This window comes from Mycteria americana, chromosome 9 (genome assembly GCF_035582795.1).
Source record: "Mycteria americana isolate JAX WOST 10 ecotype Jacksonville Zoo and Gardens chromosome 9, USCA_MyAme_1.0, whole genome shotgun sequence".
NCBI classification, from domain to species: Eukaryota; Metazoa; Chordata; class Aves; order Ciconiiformes; family Ciconiidae; genus Mycteria; species Mycteria americana.
In genome coordinates, this window is record NC_134373.1 from 20,016,598 (window position 1) to 20,036,600 (window position 20,003).

The window sequence follows — 20,003 nt, forward strand, 5'->3', positions numbered from 1 at the left end:
GCATTGTATTGGTGGCTTAGAGTTGCTGTGAAGAAGACTAATGCATCGTGGTCCCCCTTCTATGTCACTTCCAATTGATGATGATGATGATGACTTTCCTTGAGGAAAATGTCTTCTGCTCACATATCGAATGTAACCTTTGCACGCAACTAATGTTTGTGTCAAGGTCATTAATGTATTTAAACAAGATCAGTCCTAAGTTTGATCCTTGTGAAACCTCATTAATGATATTCTTAAACACCTATTTGTTCTCCTGTTAACAGATCCAGTGCATTACTCAGTACACAGTCTGTACAAATCCACTTCCACCTCTTCTCTGGCTGAATGAGTAGTTTCACACACAGCACACTATCAAATACTTTATAGATTTATTTCTTCTGCATAGAAAATCATATATCAATGAGAGAACAAATTTATCAGGGCATGCTTTATTTTTTCCTTTAAGCCAAATTACTTGTGTTTACCAAGGTTATTTTCTGTGATCGTTTATTCTTTGATGGTGTCATTGCTCAACCAAAGTCTAAAAGTCTAAGTCTAAATCGAAGATAAAGTAGTCTAAAGTCTAAAATAGCATTGTATCTGTTGATTAAGTGACTCTGGTGGAGAAATGGATAGACTATCATGTCCCAAAATAACTGCCCACTATGATGTTTTAGTATTTTTCCTTTGGCTAGGTCTGCTTTTAACCACATATTACTTAGTAGGGCTCTTGCCTGTTGAGCAGGCCTTTTCCAAACTTAAATTCTGTGTCACTTCTAAAATAGAAGAATCCGTTTAAGCATTAAAATAGGAATGGTGCTTTTCATTGGTTACTGAACCTTTTCTTAAAACTCATGTGCTAAAAGAGTGTAAGTGATTGCTTTAAGCAAATAAACAATGTTTCTAATGGTAAGAAAACATCTGGATGCAAGTAGAATAATTCACAACTTCACTATTGCTTTGGGTGTTTGTATTATTTTAGTCTTCCATTGCATGATTGTGTGAAGTGTTTTCAACTGCTGTTTTGGACAGAAAGAAAGTAAAAATCATTTTATAGAGGCTGTTAGAAGTCTAGATTTTTTTTTACTTGGGAGCTGATTAATGTTTTAAATAAATTTTTAATGACAATGCACATTTATGTCATAGGTTTTTCTTTTTCAGTGTAACTGTAGATCAGACCACATTCCTTATAGTATATCCCGTGCATATTTGAAGTACTTTGAAAAAGTGAAATGATGTGATGTTTAGCTACCGAGATATGTCAAAAACAATGCATTTATATGATATGAAAGATTTGCAAGCGCAAGCTAGCAATTGATAGTAATATTATAATTAGCTCTTTATACAGCCTGTTTTTTATTCATGAACATTTTCATTTATGTTGACAACTATCATGTATGCCACCACACATGGAGCCTTTTCTTTAGTCAGAAGAGACTGAACATGGATTACTATGTTTTTGGGCTTATGTTCTGAACTTGCTATTGAAAAATGATTTCTGGGCCAAGTCATAAAAATTAAAGTAGCTTGCATTTTAGGTTTGGCTTTTCGATCCTGTTGTTGTTAGTGCTAGTATTTGTAAGGGTAAAACATACCACAGAGTGCTGTAACGTCAAGGTGGAACTTCTTTTCAGTCAAATAATTTTTTGTTGTTAAAATTGCTGGGGGCATTGAATGCATCCTAATTCCATAATCAATAAGAAAATGAAGACAGGTAAACTAGCAGTTTTATAATAAATCAAATTTTAGTTTTGTGTTTGCAAATAAAAATGTTTTGTACACACCCACCCACAGAATAAGAGTATTTATTTCTGACAGAAATTTACTTTGTCATTCCATTTTCAGCCATAAAAATCTTTGTGTCTAACTGATCGTCAGATAAATGGAGCGTAATTTCAGACACTGATCCAGATACTTATTCCTGCTTCTGAAAAAAATCAAAGTTAGTGTTCCCCTAGGAAAAGTATGTTTTAGTAGCTGATTCAGATATTGTTAATTTTTTTCATTTCACCATAGTTTAGACAGGTAAACAGACTGTGTCTGTAGAATTGAACATTTTTTTGACAGGTTTTCAAATTAGTGAAGTGCATTTCATAAAAGGCATCTCTGCACACTGTGAAAATCCCGAACTCATTTAGTGTTTTACTTGGACATGGACATGTTCATATGACAGTACAGTATATGCTGTTGTATTTATTAGACAGTATTTTGGGGAAACGTATCAGCAGGAGGTAAGACTGGGACACACCACATAATTGTACATAAGCAACTTAGGCGCTTAAGGTCAGGGTTAGTTTCTAAAGCAGCCTATGAAAAGGGGTGAGAGAAGATGCTTTAAGAAGAAAGTGAGAACAGGAGCCCTAATTTAAGTGCTCTCAATTGCCCTTGGAAGAGTCTCCTGCTTCATTAACTATATAGGGAGCAGAGCAAGATTAGGTATCTAAATCAGGTGTCTGAAATTAAGCCCTGTATTCTTTGAGTTGCTGTAGTTTGAATATTAACCATTCAACTAAACTCTTTCATTGCTTTAATGAGATCTTAGATGATGTTCTTTCTCTGGATAAATATCAAAGTTAATTTCTGATTTATTGAGTAGGATATTCCAGCCTAATAACAAGTTTGATCTTTTCTTCATCAAAAAAGCCCCCACAACTTATTCCAGTATCGCCAGCTTCTGTGATTCTCATTACTAGTCTTGTTAAAATTGTTTCTTAAAAGGTCACTCGTAGTATCATGTGATCGCAAAATGTTAGTACTTGGTAATGGTCTGAGGGAGTGGGGGTAATAAGCAGGGTTTATTATTGTAAATCTAATGGTCTTATTGTGGTAATATTTGACTCCTGCAATTTGAATAGTTACATAGTTTTTACAACTGATGGAGGGAGAAAGAGAGCATTCATGTGAGTTCCGTGGTCTCCAGAGGCTCTGCAGTTAAGATTACACAGACTAATTTTGGAGAAGCGAGGAAAGTGTCTCCATCTATTGTGTGAGCAGGAGAGGATATTTCATTAAGAGAACTTGGGGAGAATATTCTGACGCAGTTTGTTTAGGTTTCATTAAATTGTTCTGTGACATTAGTGAAAGCCACAACTGACACACGTTGTAGTCTGCATTCATTCGTGTTACTCATTGCAGATTTTTAATTAGCACTAGTGGAATATATTCCCAGTTACTCTTTATGGTGTCTTATTTCAAATGTTGTTACTATATATGTATTTCATTACACAGGAGCTTTGTGTAGATCATAATTTTTGTTTGGGAGTATGGCCTTGTATTTTCTTGTGTGCACACAGTACATAAAAGAATTGAAGAATATAAATTTAAAATGGTGTTGTCCATCATGCATTTCATGTAAAGTTTCTCTTGTTAAGGCATCACATGTTCTTTTGATCAAATACTTTACGCATGGCTTAGAATTCTTTTTTATGGGATTACATATTTGAGACTTTGTTATAATAGCATTGATATGAATTGTCCTACTTTTTTTGTACAAGACCCTTAAGAATACAGTGACATTCCATGTGACATAAGAAGTCCTGTCAAGAGACAAAAGTTAAAATTATCATGCCATAATGTAAACCTGACTATGGAATAGGGATTCTTTCTACTGATCTGTAATAGTAGCTCAATCATCACCATTTTGCACGTAAGTCTTGTGACTGAGATTTGCTCCTTTTGCTATACTTTATGAACAAGCATCTGTTAAATTATTTTGTTATAATTTTCAAGGTAATCTTTCAAAACTCTGCATTTTATAAATTATAGCAGAAAGAACGACAAGATGTGACTTTCCAAAGGTGTCTTTTCTGTCCAAAGTATATGTGCTGCAAGTGGAGCCTCTTATGCCTATAACTATGAAACATAGTATGCACGATTTGTTGCAGTCTGCATTGTTATGCAGTAACATCAGTAGCTCAGTCCTGACTGTACTTGATCCTTGCTGACAGCAACAGTCTTTTTTTTATTTTTTTTTTAGTTAAGACAGAATCAATTTTCGGAACTGGCAGACCAAGAACTAGAGAATGTGTAAACCTTTCATGTACCAGCAGGTGCTACAGCAGCAGTGTAGTACCGTTTTCATTATTGTTTAAGTCATAATTGGTTTTGATCACTTTAATGGGGACCATAATTTGGATAAAGAGATATTACTGAAGTCTTGAAAATTAGATCAGAAACGAATGTTTAAAAAATGGATTTCAAGATCTTTATTCTTCGTGAATGATGCTTCTTACAAATGTTTAAAATAGGGTTACCTTGACTGACCTTTTGTTAGATGGAATTTGCTGTATAAGGTACTGAAAAATCTTTTCTTACTGGGAGCTCTATATAGATTAGCAGAAAAACTAATTCTGGATTATTTTACCTCTTTCTCTCCGTCTTGCTACCATCTTGACATTTTTTAATTCAGACTTGGTTGTAGGTCATCAACTTGATTTTTCTATTAGACATGCTTTATTTCTCCTAGTTTTAAAAGTACTTTGTCCATTAACTGCTGTCTGTAGTCCATTTACAGGTAATATCATGTTCTCTGATATTATTTGTTTCACAGTTCCAACATCTTGCAAACCCAAAACATCTAAACAAGTTTCATGTCAGTTAAGACAAATCTTCACATGAAATATGTTCAAAAAGTGGTCAGTAGTATAAAGTTGTAAGAGAAGTGTTACATCCTTATGTGTTTTTAACATACCATTAACAGTGAATATCTCCAGGTAGTTTTCTAGACCAGATAAACTGAGAACTATATACTATTACTATATTATGTTAGACAATTTGTTAACAGAATTATATCTTGAGGGCATGAAGTGCTTTCATATGAATTTCCAGAATATCGCCTTGATTTTCTTCCCCTGTCAACTAATATTGTTTTCTGCCTTGAAGAATCTATTTTTAAGTGATCTCATATGGGATAGTTTTTACTGAGGAGTTATGCCATAAACAAGCATTCTCCAATAATAAACACCAAAATTCCTGATTGAACTTGGCGAGGTGGCATTGGTCTTTTTTGGGTGGTAGGCTAACTTAAGGCACTCCCGACCTTAATAGTCTTCACCTGTTTGTGCACCACCCTTCAGTTATAGTGGCACAACCAGTTGTAAGGATACATGGGAAAGTGAACTGGTCCAGCTTAAAAGAAAAGGGGTGGGGAGTGGGGCATATGAAAGAAATAAATTCTCCCTCCCTCCCTCCCTCCCTCCCAAAACTGCTTTTTGCCAGATTATTTTTGTTGGTGAACAGCTTGAGTATGCCTGCAGGGAGTGCTGGTAGGGTCCATGCTCCATGTGCAGCTGGTAGCAGAAAAGAAAGTGCAACATGTGGACGGATAAGGAATGGGATGAGAAGCTCATGTCCAGATTATGAAAATGTTTCTTTAGAATCTGGGATGCAACATGAACTAAAATAGTTAGGTGCAATATTGGTCACCCCATCTAACAAATGATTTTGCAGAATTATAGGGGATTTAAGATAATGGCCATGATAGAGATCAGATGTCTCTGATGATTTGAAATGGGATTGCCTGTCAGTAACAGGTACTCCCAAACCTTCTGTAGATTTGTCTTCTTCATGAAAAGCAAGCTATCACGGTGGGGAAGAAGGTACTTTTTTATTCTTTAATGTTTTCCTGTTTAGTCTTGCTTTCTCTTTATGTAGTGCAAGTGCAAGAAGAAAGGGATACCCTAAAAAAGGCAGGTAGCAAGAAGAGTTACAGCATGTTAATCTGTTACAGCAGAGTATTACCTGTGCTTTCTGCTTCCCGTTCTTAACTTCTGCCACTGATCTATTTTGTGGTACGAAATTATTATATAATGGTTTCATCATTTTCACCATTCCATTCTTTGTTGATTATATAAATTTGGAATGAAAGCTTAATGAGGCTGTGAATGTTTCTTATTTATATAAGAATGCATATGCATACTCATCTATATATATGTACAGCACTGAGAACAGTGGGACCTGACCTTTGTGGAGTCTGTGCATGCTAACAGAACAGAAGGGAAGGACATCACTTATGAGCTGTGTCATGTGATACTGGTGCTTAGGTAAATTAGATCTTCCTCTCCCATCCCACCAAATCAACTAAACCTAGTGGTACTCATAGTAGAACATTTTGGGACCTGACAAAAAAAAATAATTGTTGCCTAATTTATCATCATTTTAGATAACTTGTGGATAATGAGTGAGGCTTCAAAAGGCAAAAGAAAGCCACAAAGAGGAAAGAAGAAACAAGACATTTTTAAGTCAATGAATTTTCCTTTAATTTCAAGAAATATGTTGGAACAATTGAACTGGTTTTAATCACCTAGAAGCAACCCAATTGTCTTCACAAATTCACGTTGGCTGTTTATTACTTGTCTAAATTGTCAGCTGACGCTAGTATTTTGTTTGTGATAAATTTAATGGTCTTACATATAGTGAAAAAATATACTTTACTACCTATTGGGATTTTTATTAAGCCTTTAAAGGTTTCAATGCCTTACAACATTCTCATAAACAAGATACGAAATATAGGCTAGATGGAAACTACTGGAAGTTGAGTGTGCAAGACTGGTTGGAAGATAATACACACAGCATAGTTATCAGTGGCTCACTTTCCAAATGGAAGAATATCTCATTATGAGATCTGCAGAAGCAGCTGCTGGTTGAATGCTGTTACGTATTTCCATTAATGAGCTGGATGATGAGCATTCTTGTTAAATCTGTAGATGACCCCAAACCAGGAGATGTCCAGGTATGCATAGAACAAAATTAGAATTTAGGAGCATCTCAAGAAATAGAAGAAATCATTAGGAAAAAAAGAGCTAGGGTGCAACTTCTGAGAAGGATTTTATGCAGGAATAATCAACTATGCAAATATAGTATTAAGAATAGCTAGTCAAGCAGGGTCATACAATAAGGTATAAACTGAGCATGAGATAATGTTGCAGTGCTGTCACAAAAAAGCAAATGCTATGCTGGGTTTTATAAACAGGAGAATCACCTGAAAAATGTGTGAGTTAGTCGTCTAGCTATTTTAATGCTTATAAGACATTATTATTGAGAGCTCTGAGGAGTGCATTAGGTACTGTGTGCTTCTAGGAAACTTTAGACCAATTGGAGAGAGTCCAGAAAAAGTTTCAAAGTTGGAGGTAATACATGGCTTACAAGGAAAGCTCAAAATAAAAGAGAAAGACCCCAGTTTTTAAGTATCTAAAACGCTGCTGTAAAGAAATAGGGAGTGTGTATTCCCAGTCCATAGTGTATAGGCTCAGTTAAACTAATGCGTTTAAATTGAAATAAAGGTGGCTTAGGCTACACATATGAAAAACTTTTCAACAGTGGCGAACAAAGCACTGAGCAGATGGACTTTGGAAGGTTTTAAAAATTGGGGGTTGCTCAGACTGTCAACGGGAAGAGCCTGTTGGAATTGCTAGGTCCTCTTGTTCTCACTCCTATCTGTAGATCTTTTTTTCAGTCTTTCGTATGTTTTGATCACTTAGTTCGATCTTATCTAATCATCTACATTTGTTTCTTTCCTTCTTGTGGTGCTGCCTGGTATTTTCTTCTTCCCTGCCATGCTGTTTTGTTTCTGCCAATTTCCACTCCTAGTTCAGGTGTAGAACAGAAAAACAATTGTTTCTCTTCCATGAGTTAGATGGGGTTTTTTTTTGGTCTCGCTTGTACAAAAGCATACTTTAACAAATCACCTTTCTTCTCAGGGGTCAGTTTTTCAGATCATCTTGTCTTGCAGGTGTCCACTGAGCTTAAGTTCTCTCTGCAGCTTCTCTCTTCTATCACTACTTCTGATTTCTATCTGAACTCTGTCTCTGTTCCCAGCTGGATCTCTCATGTGAAACTCTCAAATATCGATTTGTAGTTAATGTACATTCTGCAACTTTTGTATCTCTTTATTTTGGTTGTCTACAGGTTTTGGTTTCTTCTGCCTCAGGAACCATCACCACTTTAAATCGAAGGCACTGCCTTCTGCACAACTCCCCGTTCTGGTGCTCTTTGCTTATTGGCCTTCTCAGTGAGTGCCCTCATTTTTAAACCTTTCTCCAAGGTCTGTTCTGCATCCTGATTTAGTATCAGGAGTTAACTCTGGTGGTTGTCCTGATCCTTCTTAACTTGCGATCACTGGCTTCTTTCATTTACTTTTTCCTTGTCGGGCTGATGCAGAGTTAAAAACTGGAATGCCCTTAAATGATGCCTTTGCCAAATTTTGGAATCTGGTAGTGGCAAGAAAACATCTTGGTCTTTACAGCTTTTCTGAGTTAGTAGTAGATATGCTGACATGCTTTTGTCCTTCCTTATCTTCTTATGAGCCGACAGTAACAGTGTTAGGTGGAAGTGAGCATCTTAATTCCTCTTGGCTGTTTTCCCTGCTCAGAATTTTGAGTGCTGCCTTCACTTGCAAGTTGTTCAGATCTGGTTTTGTTCTTGTCTTGGTTTTGTTCTTTTGTCAAGTTTTTACACAGTTGTCTGTTTAATTGAGTTTTCAATTCAACTTTTATTTAAGGTTTTCTTTTTGCCATCACAGAATTAATGGTTGTCTTACTGTCTCTTGGGTCTATATTTTTTTTCCAGAAAGGATATTTTGTCCATTTGTGGTGAATAGAATCAAATCTCAATTCAGGAATGCTCTGTTAGCACACTCCTCTCCACAGAGCCACCTGGAGGGAAGAACCAAGCTACCTCAATAGGGGAAGGCTGCTGGATGTCCAGAAATGCTCCGAGAGATCCTCGCTGTTATTACTGAGTAGCACAAGAAGAAGCCTTTCTTCTTTCTGCTTTACGTTTTATAATCAGAATTTAGTTTTAAGTCTCCTAATAATGGCATTTTTAGAAACCTAATTACGAAAGAGGATATTTTTAATTGCTTTTAGTGTGTACACTGTTTTCACATAGTTTTCAGTTTACTTTGTCAAGAAGGGTTTTCATCTTGAGCACTTCCTTGTTTCTTAAAGTAGTTTCAGCTGTTAATCATGGTCATAGGTTCTGCCAGTTTTACTAGTTTGTTGTTTTCGTGTTTGGGGTTTTTTTACTTTTAATTTTGTTGCGTTTTAGTATTTTGGGGGGTTTTTGGAGATTTTCTTAAGTGTTAATAGTCTTTTCTCTCAGCCTAAAATCCAATACCCTTCATCATTCGCTATCAAGTATAGCATGAAATAATGGAGAGATACTCCAGGATTTGCTCATCTTAACACAGGCCCAAATGAGGGTACTAATGCTGTCCTTTTACAGATGTACACATTTCCATGGAAAAATTATGTGATCAGATAAAACATATTTGACATTAATTATTACCATTTCTTAAGAGAATTTTTTGTTCTGTTTAGCATGCTTGGTTATCCCTAACAGGAAAGCAAACTTGCGCTATTACTTTATTGATTATTAGTCAAGCATTTTTGCTTTGGGGAAAATTTCATTTAGAAATATATCAGTATTTATATTTGAGTATTTACTTTTTTTTGTTTTCTTTGTTTTGATCACCATTAGGGGAATTCCTTGGTACTTTTTAGTAATTCCTGTGACATTGAAAGTCACAAAAGTGAAAGACTCAGGCAGAGAACCCGACTGTCTGTACAGAGTGGGATGCAGTACCTTATTCTTTTAGTGAGGCTGTAGCAGGTCTGATGTCAGTCACTTCAGAGACCTTTAGACCTCAGTGCTCATTTATTGCTAAAATGTACCAGCTCTGCTCCTGCATTATGAAGATCATCTGTCAACACTTTGAGATATTCTCCTTTGTTATTAAGCTTGTGATGCTCTACACTGTCAGGTTTTTTGCCAATTATAGTTAAGGTACAATGGTGTATTCACTGGATCAAAGTCTCACACTGGCGGTAGAGGAATGATTTGTAAGTCTTTATTCATCTGAATTGTACAATATAATACCTGAGGAATGCAAATAATCCCTCTAAGGACTCAATAGAAAAGCTGTTAAAATGACAGTCTAAGACTATTATTATTCTGAATTGGTGTTTTAGCTAAAGTAATTATTTCTTATCTTGTTGTTCCACAATAGTTCTTAGTTTATTAGTTACGATGACCATATTTACCAAACAGAATTTGAATCCAATTTTTTATATTACTTTCATGCTCATTTCACTTTTTCAAGTTTGCATGTTTCATTCTGTCTTTCACTTGGTACACTATTTAATTAGTCTAGAGACCAGTGTTAGAGACTTTCTTAAAAAAAAAAAAAAAAAAAAAAAAGGATGTATGCACAGATGTTGAAGTACACTTAAGAATACCAGAGCCATTTCTAGATAAATTTTCTGTAAAAGGTTGGCATTTATAAGCTCTGAAATCCAGTTTGTTAGCCAAAATAAAGTAGTTAACTACAATCATCAGTTTTAGAAGTGCTGTTAAATGTCACATGTCACATTCAGAAATGCACCTTAATTGTGATTTTCAGTTCAGATGTTTCTGCAGGCAATAGTGTTTCAGTATCAGTCCTTGATACCAGACTATATTTTCATTGGCTAACTGGAGGAAAAAAAGATTAGTATAATGAGTATTGAAAACCACTGATGGGGTATTTACATAAGTAAGTGGTAGAAGACCAGCCTTATATAGCAAACGTGTGAAAACTGTTGAGTGAACTTTTATATTCTTTGTCCTATCTAAAACCCTACTCGGTGGGCCATGCACTTAATCTCATAATAACTCTGATCCCCTGCTATTTTCTTTGATAAATGTGTGTTGATGAACTTTGGTTCAGTTCATGTTTTTCTGAAGTGACATTTGCATTGATTGTTTAAAGGTTTCAGGCCACAGTTTCAAAGCACTTTAGTATAATAGCAGTTAAAACCTTAGTCTAAATCTTAGAGATTAGCAGGACTAAGAAAAAGAACTCAGCAAGCATAAAACCCTGTGCTGTATGGTGGGTGCTTCAGGTCTGAAACATCTACAGCACCCAAAGTACTGTATTTTGTACTTTGTGTCTTAGTGTACAGGAAGCATTCCCATGCCTCTTGTGTTTTCTTGCTGAGCATACAGAGTTGTCATTCTTATCATGCACACCTGTTCAGAAATAGTGCCCTACAAATAATATTGAACTCCTTACAGGTAATTTATGAATGTCTCTCTTAAATCTGAAATAAATAGTATTTGCAGCCATTAATGTGATGCCTGTGTTTAAAGATTGTTCAAACATCAGCTATTGCTGCAAAGATTTTCTTGATTTTTAATAGGATATTGAGCATTCAAAAACTAGCACCATAAATCTGTAGCTCTAAATTTGTAGTTTCGTTCAACTAAAAAAAAAAAATTAGATGTACAGCAAACTATTACTGATGCTGCCAGTTATTGAAGATGGAGAGAAATAGGAAATTTAATTCTTTATTTAAAAATAATAGTAGTATAATATCTAGAAGCTTTGTCCTGGGGAGATGATAGAAAGGTGGGAGAAACTAGTAGAAACACGGCCCTGTGTTCATTAGTTATGGCATACTCCAAGATCAATAGCCAGAAAAAGCAGGGTGCTACTTGCTATCTAGGAGTTTATGCAGTGTAGTGTTCTTTTCTGTCTGCTAATATCAGCTGCTCTAGCCACTGAGATGCTTTTTTTTAAAAAAAAAAAAAAGTCAGGAAAAACTGAAGACCTGTAGTTTTACTGCATTTGAAATATCACCCTTGGAAGTCTCAGAAAAATGTATGTCCACAGATCTACAAAGTTTTATTCAGTTAGTGTTTAGATGGCAAGTATTTAACCCTACCAAAAACCTAGCTATTTTCTCAAATTATGCCTATTTCTGATAGATTAAATGCCAAACAGAAACCAAGAAACAGTGAAATGTTAATGGAGTACACCTGAAGCAATTGCTGCCTGTTAATGCCTTGACCTTGGAAAGCAATACACAAAAAGATGGCATCATAAAACCGTGCAATTCTTATGAATATGTATGTGCTACTTGATAATAATGAATGTGGTACAGCCATGCATGCACTACAAGATAATGTTGTGCCCTTTGTTGTGTACAGGTTGATAAAAATTAAAGAGTGGGTGGACAAGCACGACCCGGGTGCTTTGGTCATTCCTTTTAGTGGGGCCTTGGAACTCAAGTTGCAAGATATGAGTGCTGAGGAGAAACAGAAGTATCTGGAAGAGAACATGACACAAAGGTTAATTAGCATTCATTTTCCCTACACTTTATTATCAACTATTTCCTTGCAGTAATTTAATTGCTTGCGCTGATAGAATAATAAATGACAGAGTAATTACCATTATAAAGAGAGAATCTTCTCCTTTCTTTACCATGAGACAGAGTGAAAAGATTTATTTTAAATTAAGTTTTTAACTGTCATCTGTCATCTCTGTACAGTGTTTTAATTATAACATAGGTATTAGTTATGTATATTTTTGAGAAGGAATGATCACCAAAACTGTTTCGTCATCCACGGGGAATAGGGACGGTGGAAAAAATTTTGCCATAATTTTTCTGAAGAACTATAATAAATTGTTTCAATATTGAATTTCAGTCAAACAGTTATGCTTTCATGACCTGGAGTCCTGAAAATTGCATGAGACCAAAAGTGCTGCCTGATAGGGTGATTTAAATTTATCCCATATTTCTGTATCCTGCTGAATAAACAAATCAAAATACTGTCTTTATGATGCTGCAGTAAAAAAGTAGTTCTTCTGAAGAGAGTTCAAAGAAAAAGGCTACTGCGATTATTGCTGTGTTTAAAAGTAGACCCGGTGTCTTCAAAATATGTGATGTCTTTCCATGTAAATTGATTACTTGGGGCATTTAGCTATTTTATGTGTGTATGTTGAATGAATTGGATTCATTTTTTTTTCAGTGCGTTAGCAAAGATCATTAAGGCTGGATATGCAGCACTCCAACTAGAATACTTTTTCACTGCAGGCCCAGATGAAGTGCGTGCATGGACCATCAGGGTAAGATTCATACTTATTCATCAGCTATATCCAGTTCCACACTATTGAATTCAGATTGATATCACTGACTTTGAAGTTTGTCATGGTGGCGGTTAGCTAGTCATTACAGATGAGTTTTTTGTCCAGGATAACTTTAATTATTTGTGAGCTGCTGAACAGTGAAAGTGGAGCTGCATTGATTGAGGCAGGTAACAATTGATTCTGCCTATTACATAGTCTGAATTTCTTCATCCTGTAGAATCTGTCTACCCTCCTCCTGTGGTCAGAGATAAGACGTACCAGTATTGTGCTTGCTTAATCTGTGTGACTGGGTTTGTCTGCAGTGAAATTGATGTTGCTTTTCATTTTGTATTCACTAAGTTTGTTTGGGTTGCGGGTGGTTCATTCCTCCTTTGCTTTGCTCGGATTACATTTTCAGCAATAAAAGCAATATAACATCATTATATTCCTCATGGATACACAGTTGGGCTTAAAAACTAAAATCAGTGTGCAGTAATTCAGGTGTTTTACTGACTTTAATATTTAGACCTAGTTTATTTTGGTAGTTTGTATGTTTATCCAGGAACTTATGTAATGCCTAAAATTATATTATGTATTTTAAATATTGATGTAGAATGATTATAGCCATAGAGATAATTTATTCCCAGAGGACAGTAAGAGCTGAGCTGTAGTGGTTTGCCTCTGAATGCAAATATGTTATAATATAAAGATTAGTATTGAAAAATATTTTGAAATGCATGTAGTTACAAACTCTATCTTAAAAATTACAAAAATGTCAACTTTTGGAGGTGCAAATCTGTCATTGAGCTTTTATTTTTTGCATCAGTGTACTTAGTGCTGTGCAGTGAATTTCAGTGCTGTATTTAATTTCATTCAATGGAATTAATTTGTTTTCATTAATTAACATAATTTCCAGCAAATTTATATTTTTATTAATACTGCTACAGATGTTTGTGTATATGTTTTAGCACATTAAACTTACTTTCCTAAAAGCCTGTTTATTTTTTTAGCCTTTTCATCTCATCTCCTTTTACATGATAACTGCTAGCTAAAGTTCCTGAAATAGCTACCAAAATAATATAAAAGCAGAAGTTTTGTTGTTCTTATTTTTGCCATAGTTTTTAAAAGTACATGCTGAAACTCCACTGTTTTCAGTAGGAGAAATGCTTGCTCTTTATTAGAAAATTTGAAAGCTGGTTTATCTTAAGACTGATTGTAAGTATCTTTGATTTAATGTGCAAAGATATTTAGTCAGGTAAGCATCAGTGAGTAGCCATATTAACCCAATACATCTTTTATTGTAAAAACTGTGCTCTACACTGTCAGACTCCTTAGCACTTTAACATGCTTTATTAAGCAGCCTTTAGGTCATCATTATTTCTCAAATTTCTCTCCATGGTTGTATGTGCACAGAATGTATGTCCTTGTAATTTAAGGCATGCAGTTATAATGCATTCTCCTCTATTGCATAAACTTAAATTATCTTATAATAGTTGCCTGTGATTTTTTATTTTTTACTGATTCAATTGTTGACATTTTGGTAAGAATACTCATTTTGTTCTATATTAGACTTACTAAAATTATTCTGAAATAAAAATAAGCTGGTATGTAGGGCTTGAGATCCATAAATCATTTTTGATTACAAATGTGGTTCGCCAATGAATGTTATCATTTAATTGAAATTATTTGGACGTAAGTAAAAGTCGTGAGTAATTCAGATTTTAAAGTTATTTAAAAATCTTTATTTTCCTCACTTTCTGTGTGGAGAGCTAGGGATCGAAGTGAATCCCACAACAAAACACAATCATAGCTTCTAAAATCAATACTGCTGTTGATACCTATTAGGAAAAACAAAGCTGCCCTTCTTTAATATCAGTTGGTTTATCTGTGGCGAAGGCATCTATCTGTATGTCCCAATATTGAGAATTACCCAGCTGTATCCGTGACATTTTAACTGATATGAAACAAAGTTTCAGCAGATCCTGAAAGCATATCAAAAAGGAGAAACCTCTTTCCTGCAATCCATCTTCTTAAATGCAATTAATTTTCTTCCGGTCTTTCCTTTGACAGAAAGGGACGAAGGCTCCTCAGGCAGCAGGGAAGATCCACACAGATTTTGAAAAGGGATTCATTATGGCTGAAGTAATGAAATATGAAGATTTTAAAGAAGGAGGTTCAGAAGCTGCTGTCAAGGTGAGCTCCCCATCTTTTTCTTCTCCCTTCCTCCATATATGCCATTTTTCCATTTCAAGTCTATTTTTCACTGGGAAGAAGTTCTTGATGCTAAGCGAATCCTAACAGTCACCTCTAGCAATAGACCAAAATCTATTTTCATCTTTTACTTAGGAAAGAATTCAAATGCACCAACTTACTGAACAGGAATGCAATTATTTCAGTATCTAAGATATGACAGTTTATGGACTAAATGTCAACACGAAGACCAAATGCTATGCTAAATTTTTTTTTTTCTCTGTTTACATGTTAGTGTCAGAATGTAATAAGCTTTAAAATGAACTTGTTTTTGAAAAATCAGATTTTTAAGATGAGATAGCAGATTTTTGAATCACCTCTAAAAGGAAATGCAAGAAACACAGAAAATCCATTTCTTCTAATGATGTGTCATCTTGTTTTGAGTTTGCAGTGAAGGTATTACAAATGTCAGATGCAAATGGTTAAGAAAATATTGTATTCTAAAAATGTACCATTTTTTTCAGGATTAGTGGATTCCACTCCTAGACTCTGATAGGCATAATTAGAATCTTAAATTTTACCATTTCAGTATTTAATTCAATCTCCCTTTGATGTCTTTTTCAAAAATGCCATGCCTTACTTCGATTGTTCAGGGTGCCAGTAATAGTTGTATGTAGTTCACGAAAATATATTACAATAGGTGAAGTTTCCTAGCTATCTACTGCAGAGACAGTGAAGATATTTAATGAAAAACTTTTTTCTTGAGCTCACACTTCCTTGTAGTGATGCTTCTATTAAGAAGAGTTTTATCTGCTTTCTCAACACTAGAGGGCAGAGACTGATTGGGTGCCCAAAGTTGTGCCCTTCTTATAGCTGATAAATTATATCTGATTTGAAGTTATTAAATATGAAATGAACTTGTACATGGCAAATAAATGTCATAAGAAAAGCTGTTCTTCTCTGCATTGCTATTGCATTATTTCCACCTTATTTAAGTAGAGAAACCCCCCTTTATTTCCTATGCATTTGATTTCTCGTTTGGCATTTTTGATGTTTTATTAAGATTTGTATTTTATAAAATTGCAATTACAAAGCACATTAGTGTGATTTAATCAGTCTCAGTATTTGAAGGTTCCTACACACTATAATGTGTTAAAGAATTTAAAAGGTTCAGCTTTATTGTTTGCTATTTGATAGCTTGAAAGGTATGCAAAACTATGATTTCAGATTCAGCTTATTCTCAGTGGTATCGCTAAGGAAGATCATACTGAGCAGCGGGACTTTAATAGGTTTGTTTGAACCCCAGGAAGTGAGGGGAAAAAAATCCCAGTATAATTGGTTCGTTGCGGCATGTGAACTGCCTTATGAAAAGGGAAGTAGAGTTGTAGTTGTAAAGTGAAACCACAGCTATAAATAAATCTAATATTCTGCAGTCAGAAATCACTTTATGTAACCAAGATTCAAATTTTGCCAGCAACGGTTCTTGAAGCTCAAACCTGAGTGTTTTCCTTGAGAAGCTGCATCAGTTAATACATACTAAATTAATCTATAAGTATTTTGCTGATATATTTTTATTTGCTTTTCACAGTGTAAGATTCTAGACATCAAGCGTCCACATTCAAATTCTATTTAATGATTAAATTTTTATTGTTTTGAAGTATCTGTAAAGCAAGCATATTTGCATTTGTTACTCAGTTTTAAAATGAAGATTAGAAAAAACCCCTTCCTTTTAGAAAAACGCGTTATATTACTCTAGTCTTTTCTAATTTGCATTTAATACAATGTTTCATGCCATACACAATACTAATTACTTTTATATTGCTGGTAAATTTCAAAATTAAATTTGGGAGCTTTTAGGAGTCAACTGAAATAACAGTGGTAATGGGAGTTGCTTGCTTTGTATGTTATCAAGTTGATCGATTTTTAAGTTTGATTTTGTGTGTGTCTAACACCAGTACAGCATAACTAATTTAATGCCGGTGCTGTGAACTATACACTGAATAGCTCTGTGTGGGCTTTGTAGTCTACAGGGATATCACATTATTAGCAATCATATCTGCTTAGGCAAAGCTGGCTTCTACAGATGGCTGCTTTCAAGTGCAAATGAACTGGTTAGACGTGTCTTGTTTAATACATACTCAAGATTCACAAATGGGTATTGATTTTTTCAACCAGTGTTTCTGATAGCAATGGAAATGGATTAAATGGTCTCTAGAGAATTTAAAGGAACACTGTCACTTTTAATTAACTGTAAACTAGTAACAAAAATACATAAACTTGCATTAGTGTATCAAAATTAAAGAAGTCTATGCCACTTTGACAGCGTGCAAGTGTGCTAAAAAAAATCCGCATTGTTACTTTGTGGAGGAGAGTTTTTTCTACAAATATTTGTGAGTAATAAATGTATTCAACTGTAAAATGTCTCTGTACCTGGGCCTGCAGCTTACACTTGCTGATGATTTTTACAGCACTGTTTTATTAGTGTTTATGCCATCAATTAGTCTAATTACTCTTGACTTTGAGCATTAGTAGGATCATCAAAGGAAAGAACTACTAAGTCTACTTGAAAGTAAACCTTTTATAGTCTAAACAAATTTCTGGGGTGGGGGAAATATAAAAACATTTGCAAAGTCCTATTTATTATTTATCGATAGTGTCATATGGGATAAGGTCAATTCCTATTGCACTATATATTTATTGTTGAGGCTATTTTACCTGCAGTTTTGTGTAGGCTAGCATCACTGGTGACAACATTTAAATAAGGAATGACAGCAACAAGGTTATCGAGCCTCTAAATTCCTAGACAGCAATATGGGGAAAAACGTTGCTTTACAGAGCAGGTTTTGTGAAAGAAAGGTGTCTTAAGTTAACTGTGTACCATTAATCTGATCTGTTCTACTGCAACTAAGGTCATTAGTTAACAGCTTTCCTGTAATGGGATCTTAGCGTGCCACCACTGTGATAGTGTCGTTGAGAATAATGGCACAGTGAGGTCTTCCATGGAAGCACTTTCTCCTGCGAGAGAAAACTTCAAACCAGGAATGGTTATTGAACTAAAGCAGAAGCTCTCAACTTTTCCATATTGTAGATCACTTTTCAAGATAAATGCTTCTGCGGACCACCTCCCGCCCAGTCTGTCAGTCCTAATGCCACAGCTTCTCAGTAGCCTCTATAACACTAGGTTTAATTACGACGAGATAAAGATAGAAAAATATAATAATAAATTCTAATGTGGAGGGTACTGATATTTAATATATTCCTTGCCTATTTTCTGCTCTCCTCAAGTACAGCATTTTCATAACGAATTTCCTTTTCATGTCCTTGGTCTATATGCCTTCTCCTGTATGCTGGTTTCACAGCCTATCTGCTCTTATATCTGTCCTTCTGAAGCAAATTTCTTCTAAAGGAAATTTCTGACAGAAAAACTGAGCCTGTATTTTGTGCTCCTCAGTCCTTCATTATCTGGGCACAAGCAGACAAGAGAGCCCGCTCGAAGCACGAGGCATGTACAGCTGTGACTTTTGCATAGTGTTCCCATCTTTAGTTTTGACAGTACTTGCTTGCCCTTTGCTGGAGCCGCTCAGAAGTAGTTCATATACCAGTTTAATAGCCATGCAGCCATGATGCCGACTGTTGCCGATTGCCCTTTCCAGCAACGCTGTTTTAGATTCCTGCTGCCAGTATTTGCCATCTGCAGGTTTTTTGGATGAAAAAAAAGAAAGCCTGAAAGCTGAAAAAAAAAAAAAAAGAGTTGTTTTAGTGTCCTTTATCTTAAGACTTGCCAGGGTTTACAGATTTACCACTATATAATGCCGATGGCATTTAAGCACCACCGATTCAGTGGAGGTTAAATTCTTTTTGTGTATATTTCATATATATGTAAAACCAAGTTATGTCAAACTGAGGAGTACTGTGGCTGTCAAACTCTGAAGCTGAAGCAGTACCATTTCTTTACCAAAATGTATTTAAATAATTACAATTTGAAAAGACTATAAAATGTCTAATGAAATAACCCATTTTCCTTTTGTCTGTTCTATTTACAGGCTGCTGGAAAATACAGACAACAAGGCAGAAATTACATAGTGGAGGACGGAGATATTATCTTCTTTAAATTTAATACACCTCAACAACCCAAGAAGAAATGAATATCAGATGTTGTTCATTGCTCAGAAATAAACTGTGCTGCTTCAAAAAGCATTTGAATTTTTATTTAGGATGGAATATCTGGAAACAAAAAGCATACAGTTTCTACCTAGGGAACTTACCCTCCCCCCAGTGAAATTATTCTTGTTTGTTTTGAATTAAAATATGGCACCTCCAGTGAACATGCAAGTTCACTAAATGTGAACAGCTTTGCATTTCAAACGATTAAGACCCTACTCCAAATTGTAGAAGCTTTTCAGGAACCATATTACTCTCATGATACTTCATTAATCTCCATCATGTATGCCAAGCCTGACACGTTTGACAGTGAGGACAATGTGGCTTGCTCCTTTTTGAATCTACAGATAATGCATGTTTTACAGTACTCCAGATGTCTACACTCAATAAAACATTTGACAAAACCAGCCTTGGTGTGTTTGGGGATGTCTGTATTGACTGACTGTGGTGTGCTGAATGCGATACGGCACCTGGTGGATGCTGATTACAGAATTTTAAGACGTGTATGATACAGTAACTGGCAGTGTGGGGCAGCTGCAATTATATCTCGAAAGTGAGTCTTTCATGGGAATCAGAAGATTAGGATGCCAGTGATTTGTCTCAAAAAAGTTAATGAATTTGTAGATGGACATTCACTGAAAGATGGTAGGAAGGATAATAAGAATGATGCAGCATAAATGATTTTTACTGAAGAGAGGAAATATATGTAGAAAAATCATGTTATCTTTGAGACTGAAGCTTTTTTGTTCAAATCACGTTGAAAAAGTATTTCATTCTTGCCTTGAAA

At 35.1% G+C, this 20,003-nt stretch overlaps 1 protein-coding gene across 3 annotated transcripts in view; it reads left to right on the forward strand.

Annotated features, from left to right (window-relative positions):
- OLA1 (Obg like ATPase 1) overlaps positions 1 to 19,623 on the forward strand; it is a 104,561-nt gene extending 84,938 nt beyond the window's left edge. For all 3 annotated transcript variants that reach the window (XM_075511803.1, XM_075511802.1, XM_075511804.1), the window contains 4 exons: positions 11,947 to 12,087; positions 12,769 to 12,865; positions 14,936 to 15,058; positions 19,099 to 19,623. In XM_075511803.1, coding sequence (XP_075367918.1) covers positions 11,947 to 12,087; positions 12,769 to 12,865; positions 14,936 to 15,058; positions 19,099 to 19,200 — 463 coding nt within the window. In that variant the 3' untranslated portion in view covers positions 19,201 to 19,623. The remainder of the gene's footprint in view (positions 1 to 11,946; positions 12,088 to 12,768; positions 12,866 to 14,935; positions 15,059 to 19,098) is intronic.
- Positions 19,624 to 20,003: the final 380 nt, after the last annotated feature.